The sequence below is a fragment of the Ipomoea nil genome, unplaced genomic scaffold (genome assembly GCF_001879475.1).
Source record: "Ipomoea nil cultivar Tokyo-kokei standard unplaced genomic scaffold, Asagao_1.1 scaffold1407, whole genome shotgun sequence".
NCBI classification, from domain to species: Eukaryota; Viridiplantae; Streptophyta; class Magnoliopsida; order Solanales; family Convolvulaceae; genus Ipomoea; species Ipomoea nil.
This window is the reverse complement of record NW_017617835.1, coordinates 4162347-4182226: the sequence shown is the minus strand read 5'-3', so window position 1 is coordinate 4182226 and position 19880 is coordinate 4162347. Positions and strand designations below refer to the sequence as shown.

The 19880-nt window shown below is 38.0% G+C and overlaps 1 protein-coding gene across 3 annotated transcripts; it reads left to right on the top strand.

The window, feature by feature from the left end:
• Positions 1 to 11561: 11561 nt before the first annotated feature.
• On the top strand, positions 11562 to 13807 carry LOC109186168. Of its 3 annotated transcripts, XR_002055099.1 has the most exons (4): positions 11720 to 12446; positions 12639 to 12744; positions 13121 to 13405; positions 13447 to 13807. XR_002055099.1 is itself a non-coding variant. In XM_019336093.1 (3 exons), exons 1-3 carry the CDS (start codon positions 11682 to 11684, stop codon positions 13294 to 13296), a joined length of 294 nt encoding a protein of 97 aa, XP_019191638.1. In that variant the 5' UTR covers positions 11562 to 11681; the 3' UTR covers positions 13297 to 13807. The 3 variants fall into 3 exon arrangements, 2 of the variants coding, with proteins under 2 accessions (XP_019191638.1, XP_019191637.1); XM_019336093.1 differs by lacking the exon at positions 11720 to 12446 and adding an exon at positions 11562 to 11693 and having other exon boundaries at positions 13121 to 13807; XM_019336092.1 differs by having other exon boundaries at positions 13121 to 13807.
• Positions 13808 to 19880: the final 6073 nt, after the last annotated feature.

The window sequence follows — 19880 nt, the reverse complement described above, 5'->3', positions numbered from 1 at the left end:
CGACCAGGTAAGCTTGATGGTATTTAATAATAAGCTTCCAGACCGGATTTGTGGGATGAACTATGTACCGTCCCAAGAAATTGAACATGAATTCTTTGTCAAGAAACATATTCCCAACATCTTTCTTAAATGATTGCATCGGGAAAAGATATGGGATGAAAAACTAGTATGATTTCATACTCATGCATGATATTTTCTGCATAAACTTTTGATCTTCGTCTTTGAAGTATAGTTCATCGTAATGATCCATGTTGTACTTCATATTGAGAAAGATAAATGGCAGTATTTTCGACTCACTGGACTTGTCAATCAAATTGTTATTCACCATATTCTCGTAACAGTACCCGGAGTTCTAATCAAATCCATTGAAGTAACCAATAACCGAAAAATCTTCTGGTATAAACTAGGAAGTTCCAGCGAAACTACGGCGGCATGCAACAACAAAATAAAGAGATTCACGCGGGGGAATGGAAAATGAATAAAATAAAGGTTTATAGTACAAAAAACAAGGTGTATTCAGTTACTACCTTTTAGTCGTATGGGTTGGTCGCTTTCGGCTTCCGGCGTTGGAAACCACTGCCGGGAAGCCATTAAAGAGCTGCGAATCTTTAAGAAGCATGGAGACTAAAACCAGAGCCGTCAGGTTCACCAATAAAGCAACAATAATCAACAGCGGTAGCTCTCAACTGAATTAGGTGTCTTAATTGAGTTATATTGATTGTGAGATTAGGGTTTCAGGTTTAGCGAATTTGGGGATTTTGATATATGTCAAGTATATAGATGGAAACAAAGAGAAAGAAGATACTCAACAAATAAAATGACGATTTTGGTCGCTTCTGGGTTCGGGCGTTAGAAACCACTGTCGGGAAGCCATTAAAGAGCTGCGAATCTTTCAGAAACATAGAGACTAAAACCAAAGTCGTCAGGTTCACCAATAAAGCAACAAGAATCAACAGCGGTAGCTCTCAACTGAATTATGTGTCTTGATTGAGTTATATTGATTGGGAGATTAGGGTTTCAGGTTTAGCGAATTTGGGGATTTTGATATATGTCAAGTATATAGATGGAAACAAAGAGGAAGAAGATACTCAACAAATAAAATGACGATTTTACCCTTTACTTTGACGTCCAAATAATGACCAGGTGGCGAAAGTACCAATATTGGAAAGATTTTGACAGTCAGGTGTCAAATTTGTCAAAATTAAAAGACGATAACAAAATGTGAAAAATCAATATAGTCAAACGACCTCTGCTGGAATTAATTTTTTTTTTTAATTTAAATTGATCAATTATGAACAATTTAAAATAGTTTACCTCCTTACTGTCCTTTACCGGTTTGAAACATAAAGCATACTTCACCCAATGCACACCTTTTAATACGGTTGCGGACTTTCCCCATAAATCAAAATTAATATCCAAAAATGATTCTTTAACTATTTCATAATTTTTAAATTAATCAACAACTATCAATTTATCCAAAATTTGTTACTAAATTATGTAAAATTTTACTTGTTTTTACTCCTATGTTACTTACATTGATGTATAAATTGAGTAGACTTTTACATAGTTTGTACGTCCTCACATAAAGCCTAGCCTTATTATAGTTTTATAATAATAGGGTTTAATCTCATCCATTTATCCAGTCCAGATCAAGGATCCATAATGAAGATAAATATCAAACACGTTGTGACATTATGTTAATTTTGTGCAAACACGTTACTTTTTGTTATCTTTTGATGCATTTTTTTTTCCTTATTCCATTATTGATAGTCTATGAGTTGTGATCGTTTATGATTTATGTTGAAGATCTTGTAATGAAGTTAGTATTTTCAATAATTGGTTCTCATCTTTGTGCCTTCCTAGTGCACATTGTTATGCATTACAATGCACATTGTTGTGCCTTCCAGTGCATAATTTTAAAGATCATATGTGTCATTTTTTTTAAAGAGCAGTTGATCTTGAATGAATCAATTGATGAGATTTAATTTGGCCCTGTTTGGTAAAATAGCTGTTAGCTGATAGCTGTTAGTTATTAGCTGATTGTGTTAATTAGGGGGTATAAATAGGTGATAATATTACCTGATTGTAGAAAAGTGTTTGGTAAATTAGCTGTTAGCTTATAGCTGTTTGGTATAATTTCTTTTCTCAAAAAGCTAATTGAAAAAGTTGCTTGGAGTAGCTTTTTAAATTTTAGCCTTTTGGAGTTGCAAAAAGCTAATTAACCAAACATTTATTTTGATATTTTAACTAAATCAAACAATTAATAATGGTCAAATAAGCCAAAATTAGCCTATAGGCCAATTTTTTACCAAACAGTGCCTTTATCTGTGTTTTTCACATGGGAACCCTTCACACATGATCCTAAGCGTGCGCGCGCGCACACACACATTAATTAAAAATTAAATGACCTCAACCGTAATTTTAACAAAATTAAATTGTCACTTGTAATTGTAAAAACATGATCATAAGAGTCAAAATTGTTATAAATGTATTTAATGAACATTTATTTGTAACGGACATAACGGATGATTTTATGGCTCATTATGTTTATTTATGTCCTTTTGTATTAGTTATATATAGAAGTGTATTTTATGTATATCAGACAGCAGATGATGAATAAAACAATGATTCTCCCTTATCTATCTATTCTGTTTTTCCTTTTAACAAAAATAAGATTTGTAACTTCTAATTGTAATAATATGAACAAGTAGTCGAATTAAGATTTGTAACTCCTTTTATATCTTTTATTTTATTTTTGTGTATTTATATATTTTGTTAAATACTTCTACATAAGTTTTATATTCTTAGACATAATTATATCATTTTAAATATTTTATTAAGACAATTAAAACAAATATAATATTAAATATATAGTAAATTACCTAAACCATAATTTTAACAAAATTAATTTGTACTAAAACATTATGCTTTTTTTTGTTAATTAATTTTATATCATTGATTTTATTTTTATGTATTTATATATTTTGTTAAATAATTATACATAAGTTTTATATTATTAAATGTAAATTATATCATTTCAAATATTTTATTAAGATAATTAAAACAAGACTAATATTACATATATATTAATTAAAATTTAAATTACCTAAATCATAATTTTAACAGAATTAAATTGTACTAAATATTATGTTTTTTGTTAATTATTTTTATATCATTTATTTTATTTTTATGTATTTATATATTTTGTTAAATACTTATACATAAGTTCTATATTATTAAATATAAATTATATCATTCGAAAAATGTTATTAAGAAAATTAAAACAAGACTAATATTGAATATATATTAATTACAAATTAAATTACCTAAACCATAATTTTAACAAAATTAAATTCTACCAAAATATTACTATTTATATTACAAATTATATGTATATATTAAACTAATTAAACTCAAACTAATAACTTTTTAAATTTTGAAAATTAAAATTATTTCAATGTATAATAACATTTGGTGTAAAAGTTAGTGTAATAGGTTGGAGATGAATAAAATTTGGTGTGAGGATATTTCTTCTGATGTGAAATTTGGTGTAGATTTTGTGTATTTTGGGTCAGAGATAGAAGGATAATTTGCATTTCAAAATTTGGATTATAATTAAAGTACTAGCGTTATACCCGTGCGATGCATGGTCTAACATAGTTAGAATTATATTATGAAAACTTGTGCACAACTGTATACAAAGAAATAACAAATTGCAACTAACTATAGTTAACCACAATCAGTGTTGTTTTTAATTTTGAAATTCCGGCAACGTGCCTCTACAGCCCCGTAGACGTTACCTATACAAAAATTGGGGAGAAACCTAGGAAATGTGAATGGCGTGTGGATCAATCCAAAGGTGCAAAATGATGTCAATTTTCCCAATCAAGCATTTCACCATTTTGGACTCAATTTCTAAATATAGTGGAAGACTATATCTACAAATGACTTACTTCACCAAATGGAGAATAAAACTTCATTGATTGGCCTACCAAATACTTCAAAGTCAAGACATAGCATCTTCAAACTTGAATTTAAACTAACTAGAGATTGAATTCAAGCTTAGCATGCAGTATTTCTATTACTTGGAATTGATTGTAAACCACCTCATCTAGTTTTTTCTTCTACTCATTGTTTTACCATATCAGGACTAGAAAACATATAGTTTGAGAGTTTAATAAACACGAATAACTTAATCCTTGTTTGTGTGTAGTCGTTTTCATAATCATTATGTAATTTAACGTTATAATTATGTATGTAAACTGCGTTTTATGATATAATTTAGTTTGCGACCACAATATATGTAGCAGATACTTGCAATAATTTATTGTTTGTGGTTTGATATACTCTAATTCAATAGTTACGTAAGAGTCTATTAGTAATTTAGTATCGATTGATACTATTGATCCCTAAATGCTAAGAGCGCTTTTCGTGCTACTTGTTTCATCAGTTGTTATATTATAGACCGCGGTGCATAATCGATTATGCACCGCGGCCCATATACGGCGCCGTTTCTTTAAGTAAAGAAACGGCCCGCCGTTAGAGTTAACGGAGTCCGTTTGTTTGGTGTATTAAACACCAACTGACACTACAGTATATTTAAACCGACACTGCAGTTATATCAAAATGATACTGTAGTTATAGTGAAATGAAACTGCAGTGTATATAAACTGAAACTGAATAACATTTCACATATTTGAGTGTATATTGTACAATGAAGCTGTAATTATATCAAAATGATCATGTAGTTGTGTTTTAATAAAACTATAGTGTATATAAAATAAAATTAAATAACATTTTCACATATTTGAGTCTATAAATATCGAATGAAACTATAGTTATATCGAAATGAAACTGTAGTTGTGTTCAACTGAAACTGCAGTGTATACAAAATGACACTGAATAACAGAATTACTTTTTGCAAAAGAGTGCGAAACGGCGGAAATAAACACTGTTAATTTTCATTTAAAAAAAAAAAAGACGCGCGGTGCATAATATAATTTGCCTTGTTTCATTTACAAACTTCAAATACAAAGTTTTATTTAAAGTGAGCTGAACTCTTTACGTTTGAATTACAAGCAATAGCAATATGTATTGTGCAATATATTTCCTAGGAAGCCTTCTATGTAGATCGTATGGCCACGCAATTCAAACACCTAGATTGGGGAGTGCATATATTGGAACACCTCTCGAGAGACCACAAGTCGTTGCTTTTCGCAAACATTATTGGAGTCGTCTAGTCTAAATTTATCTAATTGCCACATTATGCTACATCTTCTAAACTTAATGGTTGTGGACTTGAGGGAAATCAAATTGGGGCATGTAAATGGGTCTGAAATCATAAAGCTGTGCTTCTGCTTGGGCTTTGGATTGAACTTATAAGTTAGGGGTGGGTTCAAACTATGCAGGTACCCATTTCTAAATCCCATCTAGCTAAAGCTGGTGTCGTGATTTTTTTTTTTAGTATTATTAACTCTGTTACAATGTAGTATCTGTTCATATATACTTTTTCAACCTATTGAAGCTCAAAGAGTCAATACTGTCCCACTAGTACTCGAAAAAAAATGAGATTTGAGACTACATTTATTACTTATTTAGCATCAAATTATACCCAAAGCCAATACCCAGTAAGGTAATTAACAGATTTATAAGTTATGGCTTAGTTCAAAGTGGAGCTGCCGACCAAAATCTCTCTCCCTAGGAAAACAGGGACAATGATACAACAAATGGAATAAAGAAGAGATACTACGAGTGTATTCAAAACAGGATAAAACATCTTTCTGTATCACAAATTATGGGTAAAATAGGATAAAAAAGAAACCTTGGAAGCTGCTAGTTTTGGTTAGGGGTGGAGTGGGTTTTATTGTCCCACATCGGATAAGCAGGGGAAGTTGATGGAATCAATAGAGTATAAATGGTTGGTGAGGTTTTACTGAAAAACTTGCCTTAAACTAATGAGTAAGGAAAACAAAGCGAGCGGTGAGAGCCGTTTGCAGCGCCCATTCCAGTAAGTGGCGCAAGAATTTATGGAGGGGTGATAGGCTGGCCGGGCGTTGACGCTGCTTACTTTGCAGAACTCGCTTGCGCGGGCCTCCCAACCACCACCCACTGTTTCTTAGTCTTGAAAGTTTTTATTTTCTTCACCCTCTTTGTCACTAATCCACTATCTTGGTTTGGTGGCAGCAATTAATTCTTGGAAGAGTGAGCCAACTTCTATGTTTATTTTTATTTTCAATTTTCAATTTTTCATTTATCTTCAACATGATGCTGAATTTTTCATTATTTTTCATATAAGTCAGTAGTGAAAACAACAATTGAGAAAGAGAAAATAAAAATTTTATACTAAGAAACGTGAAATTTGTTATAAAGTATCTATTAATAATAATGTGGACATTATGAGTAGCTTTTGTATAGTTGTAACGCTCACATTTATATTTATTATTTACTGCTTTCCGTTACAAATGTATTATATATCTCTTCCTTGTACTCAAATGGGTGGTTGGCATAATGGAATCTTTACTCCTCTTTAGAGATGTCAATTGAACCCGCACCTGACGGGGAACCCGATTCCCCGCCCCTACTAGGACGGGAATGGGGACAGAAATAGGAGATTGGGGATGGGGATGGGGACAATTTTGAATTTCCCGTCGGGGATGGGGAGTACTCTCCCCGTCCCCGATATATATATATTGCCACACAACACACACAAATGTAGTACTTTGTATACAATATATATAATTGTAGAAGTATTCTTGTCATTGTATGTCATGCATATTTAAATAAAATGTTTAATTGTAAAATATTGAATACAACTTTGAGTTGGGGATGAATATATATATGCGTTATTTATTTAAATGTTTTTTAATGTTTAATTTTAATTTTTTTTATAACTTATTAACGGGGGTGGGGATTCCCCGTCCCCGAATAATCCCCGTGGGGATGGGGATAGGGGGAATTTTTCATTCCCCGGCGGGGATGGGGATGGGGACGGGGAATGGGAAGAAAGTCGGGGACGGGGATGGGGGGTATGTCTCCCGCCCCCACCAGGCCCCGTTGACATCCCTACTCCTCTTCCACCCCTATCTCTTGTTCTATATTTTACTTTTATCTTTTATGTCATTGATACAAATGCTGCAACCCACCGGTTAGGAGCTAAATGCCAACGGGCACAAACAACATTACAACAAAATTATAATTCTAGATTTGGACTACACTCAATAGTGAGCTCTGTACAGCGGGATTGGATATAGTGATTTTGAAAAGTCAAGGCGGGTTTTCATTAAAAACAATCAATGCTCTATTGACACCTTCACTTTATCCATCTCAAGTTGTAACATCACCTCCGTTGGAGGCTCCATGAACTCGCAATATGATAATCCAACTCTTGCAGTCATGCACAATATCTCCATTAATCCGGCCCACTCCTCTCCTTGAAATACCGCCTTAGCTTGCATCTCCAACGGCAAATCAATCAAACGGATAATGCAAACATAACACGTACTCTAGCTAGCTAATGCCGATCGAAACTAGTCCTTACTTTGACTTAAGTATAAATATATTATAATCACCGATTAAGACATAAATCAAGATAACTGCATTATTTTTTGAGTTACAAGATTTAAAGGTTTGAGATTTTTTTTTTTTTTCAATAGGTCCTCTCTATTTATTTATAATAATAGACACAATGTGTTATTGGTGTTATATAATTTTTCTTAAATTTAATATTTCATTCAGTTTATAAATTCAATTTATGTATTTCATAACACTTCTCTTATGACCTCTAATTAAATACAATATATTTTTATGAAATACTAAATTAACTAATATAAAAATAAAATTGTAAACTATAACTATGGAAATATCAAATAATGAGTTAATTTCATTTTTGGTCATAGATTTATAGGTGATAGTCAATTTTTAGTCATTTTTTATTAAAACATCCACATTTGGTCATAGTATTATTGTGTCATGATCATTTTTTGTTCTCTATCAATAAAATAATTTTAATCCCGTTAAATACAAATGCATTTCAGTCTTCAATTACAATTTTTTTTCAAAAAAATATAGCATAGTCAACTCACTTTGTATAAAAAATGATCGAAATACCTTTGTATTTAACGACATTTTAACGATTTTGTTGACAGAGGATAAAAAATGATTATGTCACACTAATACTAGGACCAAATGTGATTGTTTTAATTAAAAAAATAACTAAAAGTGAACTGTTCCTAATAAATATAGGATTAGAAATGAAATTAACTCTAAAATAAACCAAAAGAAAAAGGTAAATAAAGGTAAGTTGGTATAGTTAATTTCAATTTTAAGTGCTAAACTAATATTTAATCACATTTTATCCTTAGCTTTGATGTTATCATCTTTTAATAGATTTTTCATTTTCAATTTTTTTGGTAACTTTTTTGTTTTGTTTTGTTTTTTTTTTTTGGTATGTATGCTCAAAATAAAGTTATCTACACTTGTATCCTTTAAGTGACCATTCTAACAACGCCAATTTAAAGAGCTCGAGTCCCCTAATCCCCTTCATGTCTTACATTAGTTATTTATTCACTCTTATATATAGGACATGAAATATCTTTGTAAAATATCCACAACCTAGCAAGTTGCCAAGTTGATATGGTCCAAAAGGAAAGTGCCCATTTCATGACTTAAACAACTAGAAAAGATTTAGCTGATATGTGTTGCACTTAAATATTTAGGTCTTCTTTAATAACATAATTAGTTTATTAGTCAATTTGAATTTATTTGATCAGTATTTAACTATTTAACTTAGTTAAACAATTAATATGTTCGTTTCATTAATTAACTTTTGCAACAATTTATTATTCTAAAATGCTAAAATTTAACAAACAGTTCAAAGTACATTTTTCGATCAACTTTTTAAGAAAGTCATTTTGAATACAATCAGCTATCAGATAACAATTAATTTACCAATCACTTTTCTACAATCAATTAATACTATCAACCAGTCAAACTCACTAACCAAATAAACAATTATTTACCAAACACCCCTTAATCTTTTTGAAAGCTTTTGAACTTAATAAGAATGACTTGACAATATAACATTTACTACCTTTTAATGATCAAAAATTGCGAAAATGCAATGAAAATGGTACGAAGGAATTAAATTGTAATTTTCATGAATATAATATGGTTAAATGTGAAATTATTTAGTATTTTTTTTTTTCATGTGATGTTAATAATGTTATGATCGAAAATGTCTATTAATCGTCTTTGGACTAGGGGTGTAAACGAGCCGAGCCGAGTCCGAGCCTGGGTATGCTCATGCTCGTGCTCGTTAATGATAGCACTGCTCGAGCTCGAGCTCGTGAACTGATGCTCGAACTCGAGCTCGGCAATTGTCGAGCTGCTCGAGCTCGAGCTCGAATTCGAGCCTGAACTCGAGCTCGAGTTTAGGCTCGAATTTGAGATCGAGTTTAGGCTTGAATTTGAGCTTAGTTTTGATCTCAAATTTGACCTGTTTGATTTAAAATTTAAAGTATTTTTTTTATGACTTTTATCCATACATAATTATTAAAGTATTTTAATTTCCCTCCCTAATTATTATTTTCATATACTAAATATAATATAATTATATTATATATTATATATTATATAATATATTATAAAGCTCGCGAGCGGCTCGTCGAGCCGCAAGCCTACAATACCTAAGCTCGGCTCGTGCTCGTTTAATCCACGAGCTGCTCGAGCTCGAACAAAACTCGATTTTGACCGAGTTCGAGCCGAGCGTTGACCGAACCGCTCACGAGCGATTCGCGAGCGGCTCGGCTCATTTACACCCCTACTTTGGACTCAGTGTAAAACCCTGTGTGGTTTGCAGATTACGGTCAAAATCTGCTCCAGAACGGAAGCAAAATGGAATTCCCGGCGACGGTAAAGAATTTCTACAGCCTTTTAACTCCATTAGGACCATTAGTGCATTCAATTTGTCGCTTTCTCGTCGAATCGTTCTGTTCCGCAGTTCATATTTCTTAACGCTATGATTGTTGCTGATATACACTGTCTATGAATGGACATATCTCTGTTCTCTTTTTGTGTGAAATCTTCAATAATTCATCAATAAACCTACCGTAACTTTGTGTGGTAGGGAGTTCATTCTTCATGCTAGGTCTTCGAATGTTAGCTGTCAATTTGGGGGTTTCAAACGCATTTATAATCAGAGAAATTATAAGAATATTTGGTTAAAATTTCATATTTTGTGTGAACTTAAACAAAGATTGAGGATTTTTGGAGCCACTTGATCTTGAAATAATTGGCCTGGGGAATCAAATTGTGTTTTTCCATCTAATTGCGTCACTCTTGTTCGTGTTGAAGCATCGCTTTCTTCATTTCCAATTATAGGCAGAACTGGGTCCAGCTTGGTAATTGTAATTACTTGTAATTTTTGTCAATTTTAGCCTCCCATAAATTCCAGAATCAAGGATTAGGTGTCATTAGTGCATTAGAAATTGATCCTGTGGGGTAATGGCTAATGAATGGATATCATATATTATACATGCTCCTTCCTTTATAGAAATTTATAGAAAACCATTTGCTGTGATAATGTTGTTCTCTAAGGGGCATGCTAGTCACCATTCTATTTTTTTGATGTTGGAATCAGACGAATATGGAAAATATATGTTTGCACTTGCCATCAATTGAACTCATGCTTGTGTCATTTTCTATCTCACAATCGATGTTGAAAGTAATGTATAGAGTAAGAAACTGAAGTTTCACGTCCATAAGATTAACCAATCACCTTTTGGTACGTGTGTAGTTGGATTACAACTCTAATTCAACCACGACCATTGATAGTTGTTGACCTGGCAAGGAAGTTGGAATATTGGGTCATTGTCATGTGCCTGTGTGTAATGTGTCCTATGCTTTGCGTGAGGTTCACATGCTACCTTTTATTTATTTATTTTCCTTTTTTTTTTTTTCCTGATAAGTAGCTCATGCTTCTTACTCCTATGCTGATAGCTTTTGGATCTCTTTGGAAGACTTCTGGTTTAAACCGGTAGGTTGATTTCAGGAACAGGTACAAACCTCGCAAGAACCACACATAGCATATTACCCATATCCTCTTATAGGTTCTTCTGGATGACTGGATGTGTGTGTTATTAACGATAAGAGAAATCATCCAGCAGAACCCCTTCTATAACTTTCCATGGCCTCAATTATGTGGGCTAGATAAGGATAAACATTTTGATGAAATATCTTCAGCGAGAAACGTTTTATTTTTGTTTGGATGTCTAGTTGCATGCTAGTTGGTATAATGTGCCAGTACTGTCTGTTTGCTTATAATCATTTATACGAGGGACTGTGTCAGTAACACTAAAAGGGACAATTAAAAAAACAACTGACTGATCATAATATGATTCATATGCATATATTAGTAACTGTAACTTGAAAAAATCAAAACTAATTTTCACAGCTGTGATCACACATCATTTTCTATTAAAGGTTGGTTAGATCAATTGTACCCCAAAAAACCTCCATATTACAAATGTCACCTGTTAATGATGTCATTCTTCTTTCATATGCAGGGATTAAAAGCAGGCGAAAGGTAGGCTTGAGCTTAGGGTTTCCAGTCAAAGTAGAAGCTGATCATATGGTTGTGATCATTGAGATTTGAGATGTATGTTTAGTTATCAAACACCCAAGTAATGGTCCAAAAGATTATCCAAGGACTTGCGCTGCTAGCTCACTTGATTGAAACAGGGAGATGCAAGCCAAAGTATTGGCAGTAAAATCCTGAAACTGCATTAGTATCTCCACTTGGCCTGGCTTTTCTAGTGAAGGGGAGAGAGATAGATGCTTTGTCATAGTTCATGATGAGCATATTAAAGAATTTGCACTACCTTGCAATTGTTGTGGGTCAGTGGTTACTCTTATGCTGATTGCTCATCATATACTTCCAAACAACATTGTGCCTGTCCTTGTATAGAAGCAAATTTTAAGGAAATTAAGTGAGATACAAGTGTGCTATTTGATCAATTGGCCACATGTTTCCAGGCGATTGGTAGATGGTTGCTGAGTAGATAATTTGCTTCAATAGGGGTATGCCATCTGGGAAATTTGGGGTTGTTCATTTTATACTATTTCTACATAGGGGGGACCCATTCATCACGTGGAGGTGGCTGCCTATGGACAATGCAATAAGACAAAGAAATAGTCATTTACAAATCTCCTCTAATCCCCTCTCCACCAATTATCAGCAATCTCCCACGTGGGAGTCCTTACCCCACTTCACCATTAATTCTCCTTTTTCTACAGTATATAGCTACTCCTTTCTCAATTCATGATCTCTTACTACCCAATACTCTTTCTGAACTTGTCTCCCATATTGTATTGTTTCTTCAACTAATATTTGTGACAATCTGTCATCTCTAGTTAATATGGGGGATTCATCTGCTTCATATATACATATGGTAATTGAAACGGATGAGTAGCTTCAATTTCTGACCATTACTCAATGTTGATCAACTTTTCTTCATGGTTATGCTACCTTGATTTTTTGATTGTTTCTAACTGTAAAAACATGTGCTCAAGACTCTTTAGTCATTATTTTGAGTGATATTTCCTGAGAGTTTCTTACTTGTTTTGTTCGTTATCTCATCCAGGTGCAGCACCTGATAGAGAAGTGCCTGATCTTCCACATGACTAAAGAAGAGTGCATGGAAGCTCTCTCTAAGCATGCGAACATCGAACCAGTCATAACTGCAACTGGTTAGTGTTGTGCATACCTTTTCCAATCATCTTTTGTTCTAAACCGTTGATATCATATGCATGCATGCAGAAAAAACCCTCAAAGGGCATAATCCTGTAAAACATGTGTTTTTAACAATGAACTCCACTTGTGTCTGTATGACTGGGTCACGGGGCTATTCAGAAAACTAAGGTAGTTAACTAAGAGAAAATTTGGTTGGTTTCCTGGTCTCAGATGTGAGTTTTAGTAAACTTCCTAGTCACTTCATGTTACAGGCAAATAAAATAAGCATTAGGAAGCAGGTTCTTATGCAAAAGTAACAGTAACAGTGTTAATACAACACAGCTGATATCTAATAATGATGATCTGAATCAACAGTTGATTATATTCCTGCAGTGTGGAACGAGTTAGAGAAAGAGAACCCAGAATTCTTTGCTGCATATGCTCAATCCCAGACGAAAGACAACCGAATGTCGGAAGCAGAGACGAGCGCAATGATCCAGAAAATGATTTCAGATCATGATGCTAACAAAGATTCTGACAACGATCCCTCTAAGGGTTTAGGCAAGTAATATACCATTCGAAAACGATCTAACCTTTTGAGTTCTGGTTGGCAGGAAGCTTATAAACCATCCTTCACTTCCAGCCAAACTCAAGGAGAATATATTTACTCTAATATGGTCCCTTCTTGAGAGTTCTGGTGGTCGATGCAGTTCCTAATTACTCTGGTCCCTTCATGAGAGTACTGGTGGTCCATGCAGTTCCTAATTAACATATGCTGTATCCTAAAGTGGGGAGATTGCCACTATGCCCAAAAAAGCTCTGATATGATCACAGAAACCTGTGCTGAAATCTTTGAGAACGACAAGTTACAGAAGCCGGTAGCCTGGTAAGCATATGTGGACGTACCGGGATTCAGGGAATCGCCATGTGTTGTTCTCTGCTGTGAAGTAAAATTTGGCTCCACCACTCTCCTTTACCTCTGTACAATCGGCATTGTTTGTGTTATATGTATTAATACAAAAAACTTGTATAAAACTGGGGGGCTACTTCTCTATTACACATCGCAATCATTCACCTTTCGGTCTTGAACCTCTACCCTAAGGGTGTGCACTGGTAACTCTTGCCTTGTGAGTTGTGACCCTAGTCATCAGCAGGTTGTTATAGTTGATCGGTTTAAACCAAAAAGATCATATAAGCCACTCCCGGCAAATTATATCGTGTACCAGGACGCACAATGTATTGTGCGTTCTGGCTCAAAACGACGGCGTTTTGTACCTGTTTATTTTTATTTTGAAAATTCTGCTTCCTGTGTCTACTATTAACTTCTTAAAAGAAAATAAAAAATCTCATGTTTCGAATGTACATAATTGTATAATAGAATACACATACTCTTTTTTGAAAAAATAATACACATAATCTAACATAATACACATAAACTCTTAACTTAAAAAAAAAAAATCATCTGTTTCGAATATACATAATTGTATAATAGAATGTATATAATTATATAACAGAATACACACACTCTGTCGTGTCAACTCTCCACACAACTTAACAAAACAACGTCGTTTTGTGCAGAGCGGAGCGCACAATGCATTGTGCGCCCTGGTGCACAATATAACGGTTGGTCACTCCCTATGAAAGTTGAACTTGTAACCTTGTGGTTACCAAATCAACTGTTTGAACAATTTGATTTTGGAGTTGTTCCTTATTGCATTAACCTTCTCAGTTTAACTTGATAATTCTTGTACCAAGTTCTCTGCTGGTTATGCTGGATTTGCATAGTTTTTAATACTAGTTTCCTTCAAAGGTGATTACTTTATTACCCAATACTCTTAGCTTCAAATATATTTGTTTGTGAAATTTGTAATAAGGGATTTTAAAGAGATCAAAATTTGCAGCTTTATAGAAGATGTCACAATTTGTCATGTAAGCTAAGGCGGATGATCAAACAAAGATGTGAAGAAGAAAGTTTATTTTTGCCTTGAGCCTACTTGTGTTCACCATGATCCTTCTCGATCCTTCTCGAGCTCTCGAGAATTTGACCAAAATCAAGAATCTCTTATGTTGGATTGGTGTTGATAACTAGGTTTTTGTGGATTGAATGGGTCTAAAGGTCAACAATGAAACTAAGTAAGTAAAAATATTTTTATTTAAATTTTGTGTTAGCATTAGGGGTGGGTGTTTCGGGCTTCGGTTTGGTGTTTTTTTTTTCTCCAGTTTCGGTTTAAAAAAAAATCATTCGGTTTAACATTATGGTTCGGTTTCAGTTTGAATTTAATTCGGTTCGGTTTTGGTGGAAACCCACTATTTGAACGTTTCTTTTTTTGCCTGGCCGATTGTTCAGTTGGCTCACTTGGAGTGCCACTTGAACTCTTGAAGTGTTTTGTTGATTACAAGATGAAGAGTCATCCATCTGCATAGTTAATATTTGAAAAACAATAATTATTAAAACACAAAATATTCCAGTTTACTAGAGACACAATAAAAATATAATAGCAATAAACCCTAAGTCCATAACTAAAAATACAAACAGCAGCACCAAAGCTAGCAAAATAAAAGTGAAGAAGAATCTGTGTGTGTATTACTACATATTAGGGATTTCACGTTTCATAGAATCGTAGAAGAGAGCATGTAAACATTAAATTAGGTTTAATAAATGGAAGAAGGATGAAGAAGTAGACATACCTTGGTTTTTATCTTTGCAATGGAGGGGCAGAGAGTTGAGTGGAGGGTGGAGTGGCGGACTGCGTGAGCGTAGACAATAGACTGATTTGGGACTTACGATTTAGATTTGAGGTCTGAGGACTTGAGGAGTTGATGTTATTAATTATTATAATATTTATATATAATATATGTATTGTTATAAATAATAATAATAATAATAATAATAATAATAATAATAATAAAAAACATGAATGCAAAATGGAACTGAATGAAGGAAGAGGAAATGGATTTGCATTTGATACTGCTAATTATATGTAAGCAATATGAAGTAACTCGAGACCAATTAAAGCAAGTAAATGTCTTTATTGATCACGGTAAAGGCCCTAAGTACAATCTACTTGGTTGCTCTGAGTACCGACTGACTGCGGTCGGGATTCTCTAACAACAACCTATCGATCGTCCAAAAGTTCCCTACACTGTAGCTACTGTGGGTATTTATAGCCACTATGCCGGGGACAGGATTCCAGCCGTTCGGCATGTCCTCCACGTAGCCACCACGTGTCGTCCTCCCGGGTGCCCTGTCTGTCGTCGTAGAGAATCGCCACGTGTCTTTCGTCAGCTCTCTCGCCAAAGGGCTACCGCTCGGCGGTCGACACCGTCGCTCGGGCAACTCCCGGTCGGCCCCGACCGGGTTCTTCTCAAGGAGCCCGACCTGTTACCTGCAAAGACAAAGAGAAAAAGACAAAGGCTTCTCGGTCGTGGTGAAGCTATGTCGGTCGGGATATCCCTACCAAGAGCCCCCCCAGCCCGGGCCTTTTTTATCGTCCGGGAAAAAATGGGCCGGGATGAAGAAGCCCAACCGTCGGCCGCTAAACCGACCGGGCCAGCTGTCATTCCCTTCTCCGCCACGTGTCGGCCACTGCCGGCCTCTGCGACTGCAACCGTCGCCTCGGAATCAGCGCTGGTCGTGTCACGCAAGTGGATGATTTTCCCGCCTAAAATGCTTTCCTATAAATAGGCCCTTGAGGCCTCCATTTGAACTTTCCTCACTCTTTTGCTTCAGTCGGTACCCTCAGAGAGCCCCGAGCAGAGCACCTTAGCGAGGCAGTCGAGCTAAAAGACTTCAAGCTTTCATTCGCAAAGTTCTTCCATTCGGTAAGTTCTCAACCCTTCTTTTACTTTACGTTTTCATTTATAAGTAAAATCGTTAGGTCAACTAACTGTCCCGGACGTCTCAAGTCCTTTACTAACCCCGACCGACCTTTAGGTAGATCGAAATGACGGACTCTGACAGCCAAAACGCCTCGATCGCGGACTACGACGAGGAGGTCGAGTACTTCAGCGACGAGGAAGTGGACATCATGTCCTACTCTCACGAGGCCATTCACCGACCGGCGCCAACCCCCGAGCGGGCTTCCGAACAAAACGACGCGTCAAGCTCCTCCGGGTCATCGAGTTCCAGCTCAAGCGGATCAGGGAGCTCCGGAGAAGAGGAAGAAGAAGGAACCTCGTCAGGCAGACGGGGTTCACCGACCGAAGGCGTTAGGGAAACGCCAACCCGGGTGGTTAGGGACCACCCGAAAGCCGTTGCTCGGGGTAGCGACCGGGAAAACACCCCTGAGCAAGCCGAGGAAAACACGGCCGAGCCGGTCGCACCAGTAGAGTTCGAATTCTTGAACAACGAGAATGTCGAACAGCAAATGAGCTGGCTGACCAAAGGCGAAGCGGCTAGGATTGCTGAAATGCTCAGGGGTCGGGTGGAATTTGACACGAGCCGAAAGCTAGGGAATGTGATCGATCGGCACCGGGGCAAGTGGATCGGGATGCATTACGACTCCCTGATGGCCCCGATCGCCATTCCTTTCCCGCCCATCCTGACGGCCTTCTTGGCATACTACCGGGTCGTCCCGGCTCAGATCTGCCCCAACTCGCACCGGATCATCGCCTGCTTTCCCCAGATATGCGCTCGGCACGAGGCCGCTTGCACGATGGAGCTGTTCAACTTCATCTACCAAGTCAAAGTTCTCCCGGGCAGCTATGGAGGCGGGTTCCTAATGCTGCAGTCTCGAGCGGACATGTGCGCCATCAAAGGCCTGCCCGGGAACAACAAGGGATGGAAGAATAGGATCTTTTCCATCAAATATGATCCTTGGATTCTCCCGGTCGACCGCGCTTGGAGCACCCACTTCCGGAAACAAGTGGTGCCGGACGAGACACAAGCGCTCAAGGAGACGGTCGCTCGGATCTCGAGCGAGCTGCACGAATACACAATCTTCCGAACGGCCGAGAGTCTCGAGGCGGCTAAACTCCCGCCCCCTACATACGAGCTACGGGAGAAATATCTGCCCGTACCTATGGGCGTGACGGTCGCCAAGCCGTCGAGGCGGAAGAAGAAAGGTTTAACCTGAGCTACTCTTCCCGATTTAACTTTATACCGATCGATCTAACTTTTTTTTATTTGCAGCCATGGCAGAGTTCGGTGATGAAGATGCCCCCCTTCCCCCGCCCGCGAAGATCTCCCTTGGCGGCAAGAAGAAAACGAAGGCGAAGCCAGCGGGGGAAAAGGAGATCCCCTTGGCCCAATCGCTAAGCGCCTCGACCGTGACGACGGCCGAGGGCTTCGTCGTGGAGCCACCTGATGTCCTAGTTAACCGGGTGAAAGTCGCCCGAGGTAAGGAGAAGGTGCCCGCCCGGACCGTAACTGAGGTCGGCGGGATGAAGCGCCGCCGAGAGCAGCGCAGCCCGAGTCCTTCGACCGGGCGCAACAAGGACAACCTGTCCGTGCTGGCCCGCATCGGCAACGCCGGGCCAGCCAAAGAAGACCTGGGGAAGATGACCCCGACCCAGGTAGCCGAGAGGATCGGCTACGATCTGGCCGAGGTAAGCCTTCTTTAGCTATTCATCTTTTTGTGCAAGTGTCTTCGACCGGGCTAACCCCGACTGTCTTTGTCTTTGCAGATCTCCCGAGCGGCCCAATTATTACAGGGTCGGGCCATGCTGGCCGAGGAAGCCGACCACCATAAGAAGACGGCCGCCCGTCGCCTTCTGGAGGTTAAAGAGCTCCAAGCCGAGCTCGAGAAGGCTCAAAAGGCCTTAAAAAAGAGCGAAGAGGACCGGGTCCTGGCGGAGAAGGTTGCCCATCGGGCAATCGAGGAGGCCAAACAGCTGAAGGCTCAGCTCGGTAACCCGAGCGAGTTGGCGCAAGCGGTCTTCAAAGACAACGACTCGGGCTCAGCCTTCCTCACAGCAGCCCGGGGGACAAAGGTCGGGGAGGATCTGATCCTCTCGTTCGGGCGGTGGGCCTTCAAGGCCGGGCAACGGAAGATGCTCGAGCGGGCTCGTACCCGGATGGAGCAAGCTCTCGAGGGGGAGGACCTTCAGCTGGTTCTCTCGACGCTGCCCCCGGACTTGGCTGATCCTGGTCCTTCTCCCTTCAGCCCCAAAGAGAAAACAGCTGAGCAAGGCGGGTCTTCTGCGGCCGCCGCGAGCGAGAAGGAAGCTGTTGGAGCTCGGGAAGCTGCTGGAGCTCGGGAAGCGAAGAAGTAGGGATAAGCTTCTTCTGTTTTTTTTGTAAAGGGACACTGATCGGGAGCCCGGTCCCGAATTTGTACCGGGCGCTTTCGCTTATTAATAAAATTAATTTTTTTGTCCAACTTATCCCGTTCGTCTTCGAGCACACACTGATCTCCATCGCTCGACCGCCCGGCCTTCAGGCCCGGTCTTGCAATACTCGACCCTGCTAACGCCCGACCTTAGGGCCTTATGGCTTGGTCGCACATCTGATGTTTCGTCGTAAAATTGGCCAATCCGACCGAGTTTACCCGATCTCCCGGCCTTGACGATTTTTTGAAAGTAGATTCGTCATAATATTGACCTACCCGACCAAGTTTACCCGGTCTCCAGGTCTTGACGAATTTTCCGAAAAGAAGTAAGCCCCACGGTCAGGATATACCGAGCAAAGAAGTAAGCCCCACGGTCAGGATATACCGAGCGATATGGGCCTATCAACACTTCATTTATCCCAGCCCCCACACTATTGTGCCCTCGAGGCACGAGTGGGTGCGATAGTGGACAGAAGTTGGACGGATCGGGGAATTATGCTGAGAGTTCCTGACTCGAATGTCCGCCGATGTGGAGCGCATCTGACCGGTCGATAGATTCGCCCGGTCGGTGTAGCTTGAAGATAAATTGATCTGCATGCACTGAAGGTATAGAAAATAACCGATCGGGCCGCCGTATGCAAACGGTCGAGCAATCACCGATCGTATATACATTAATCCTTCCCGCTCGCAGGCGGTTAAGTAAATATTTACAAACATAGGAATTTAATTACAAACGACGACCGGGACCTACACGCAGGTCAAGCCCCCTCTTCGTCCAAAGATTACAAAAAGGAGGCTTAATGCCTAAATATAACGAGGTGCTCGGAATTCCAAGTCCCCTCGATTACCCGACCAGTTGTCGTCTCCAGTCGGTATGTACCCGG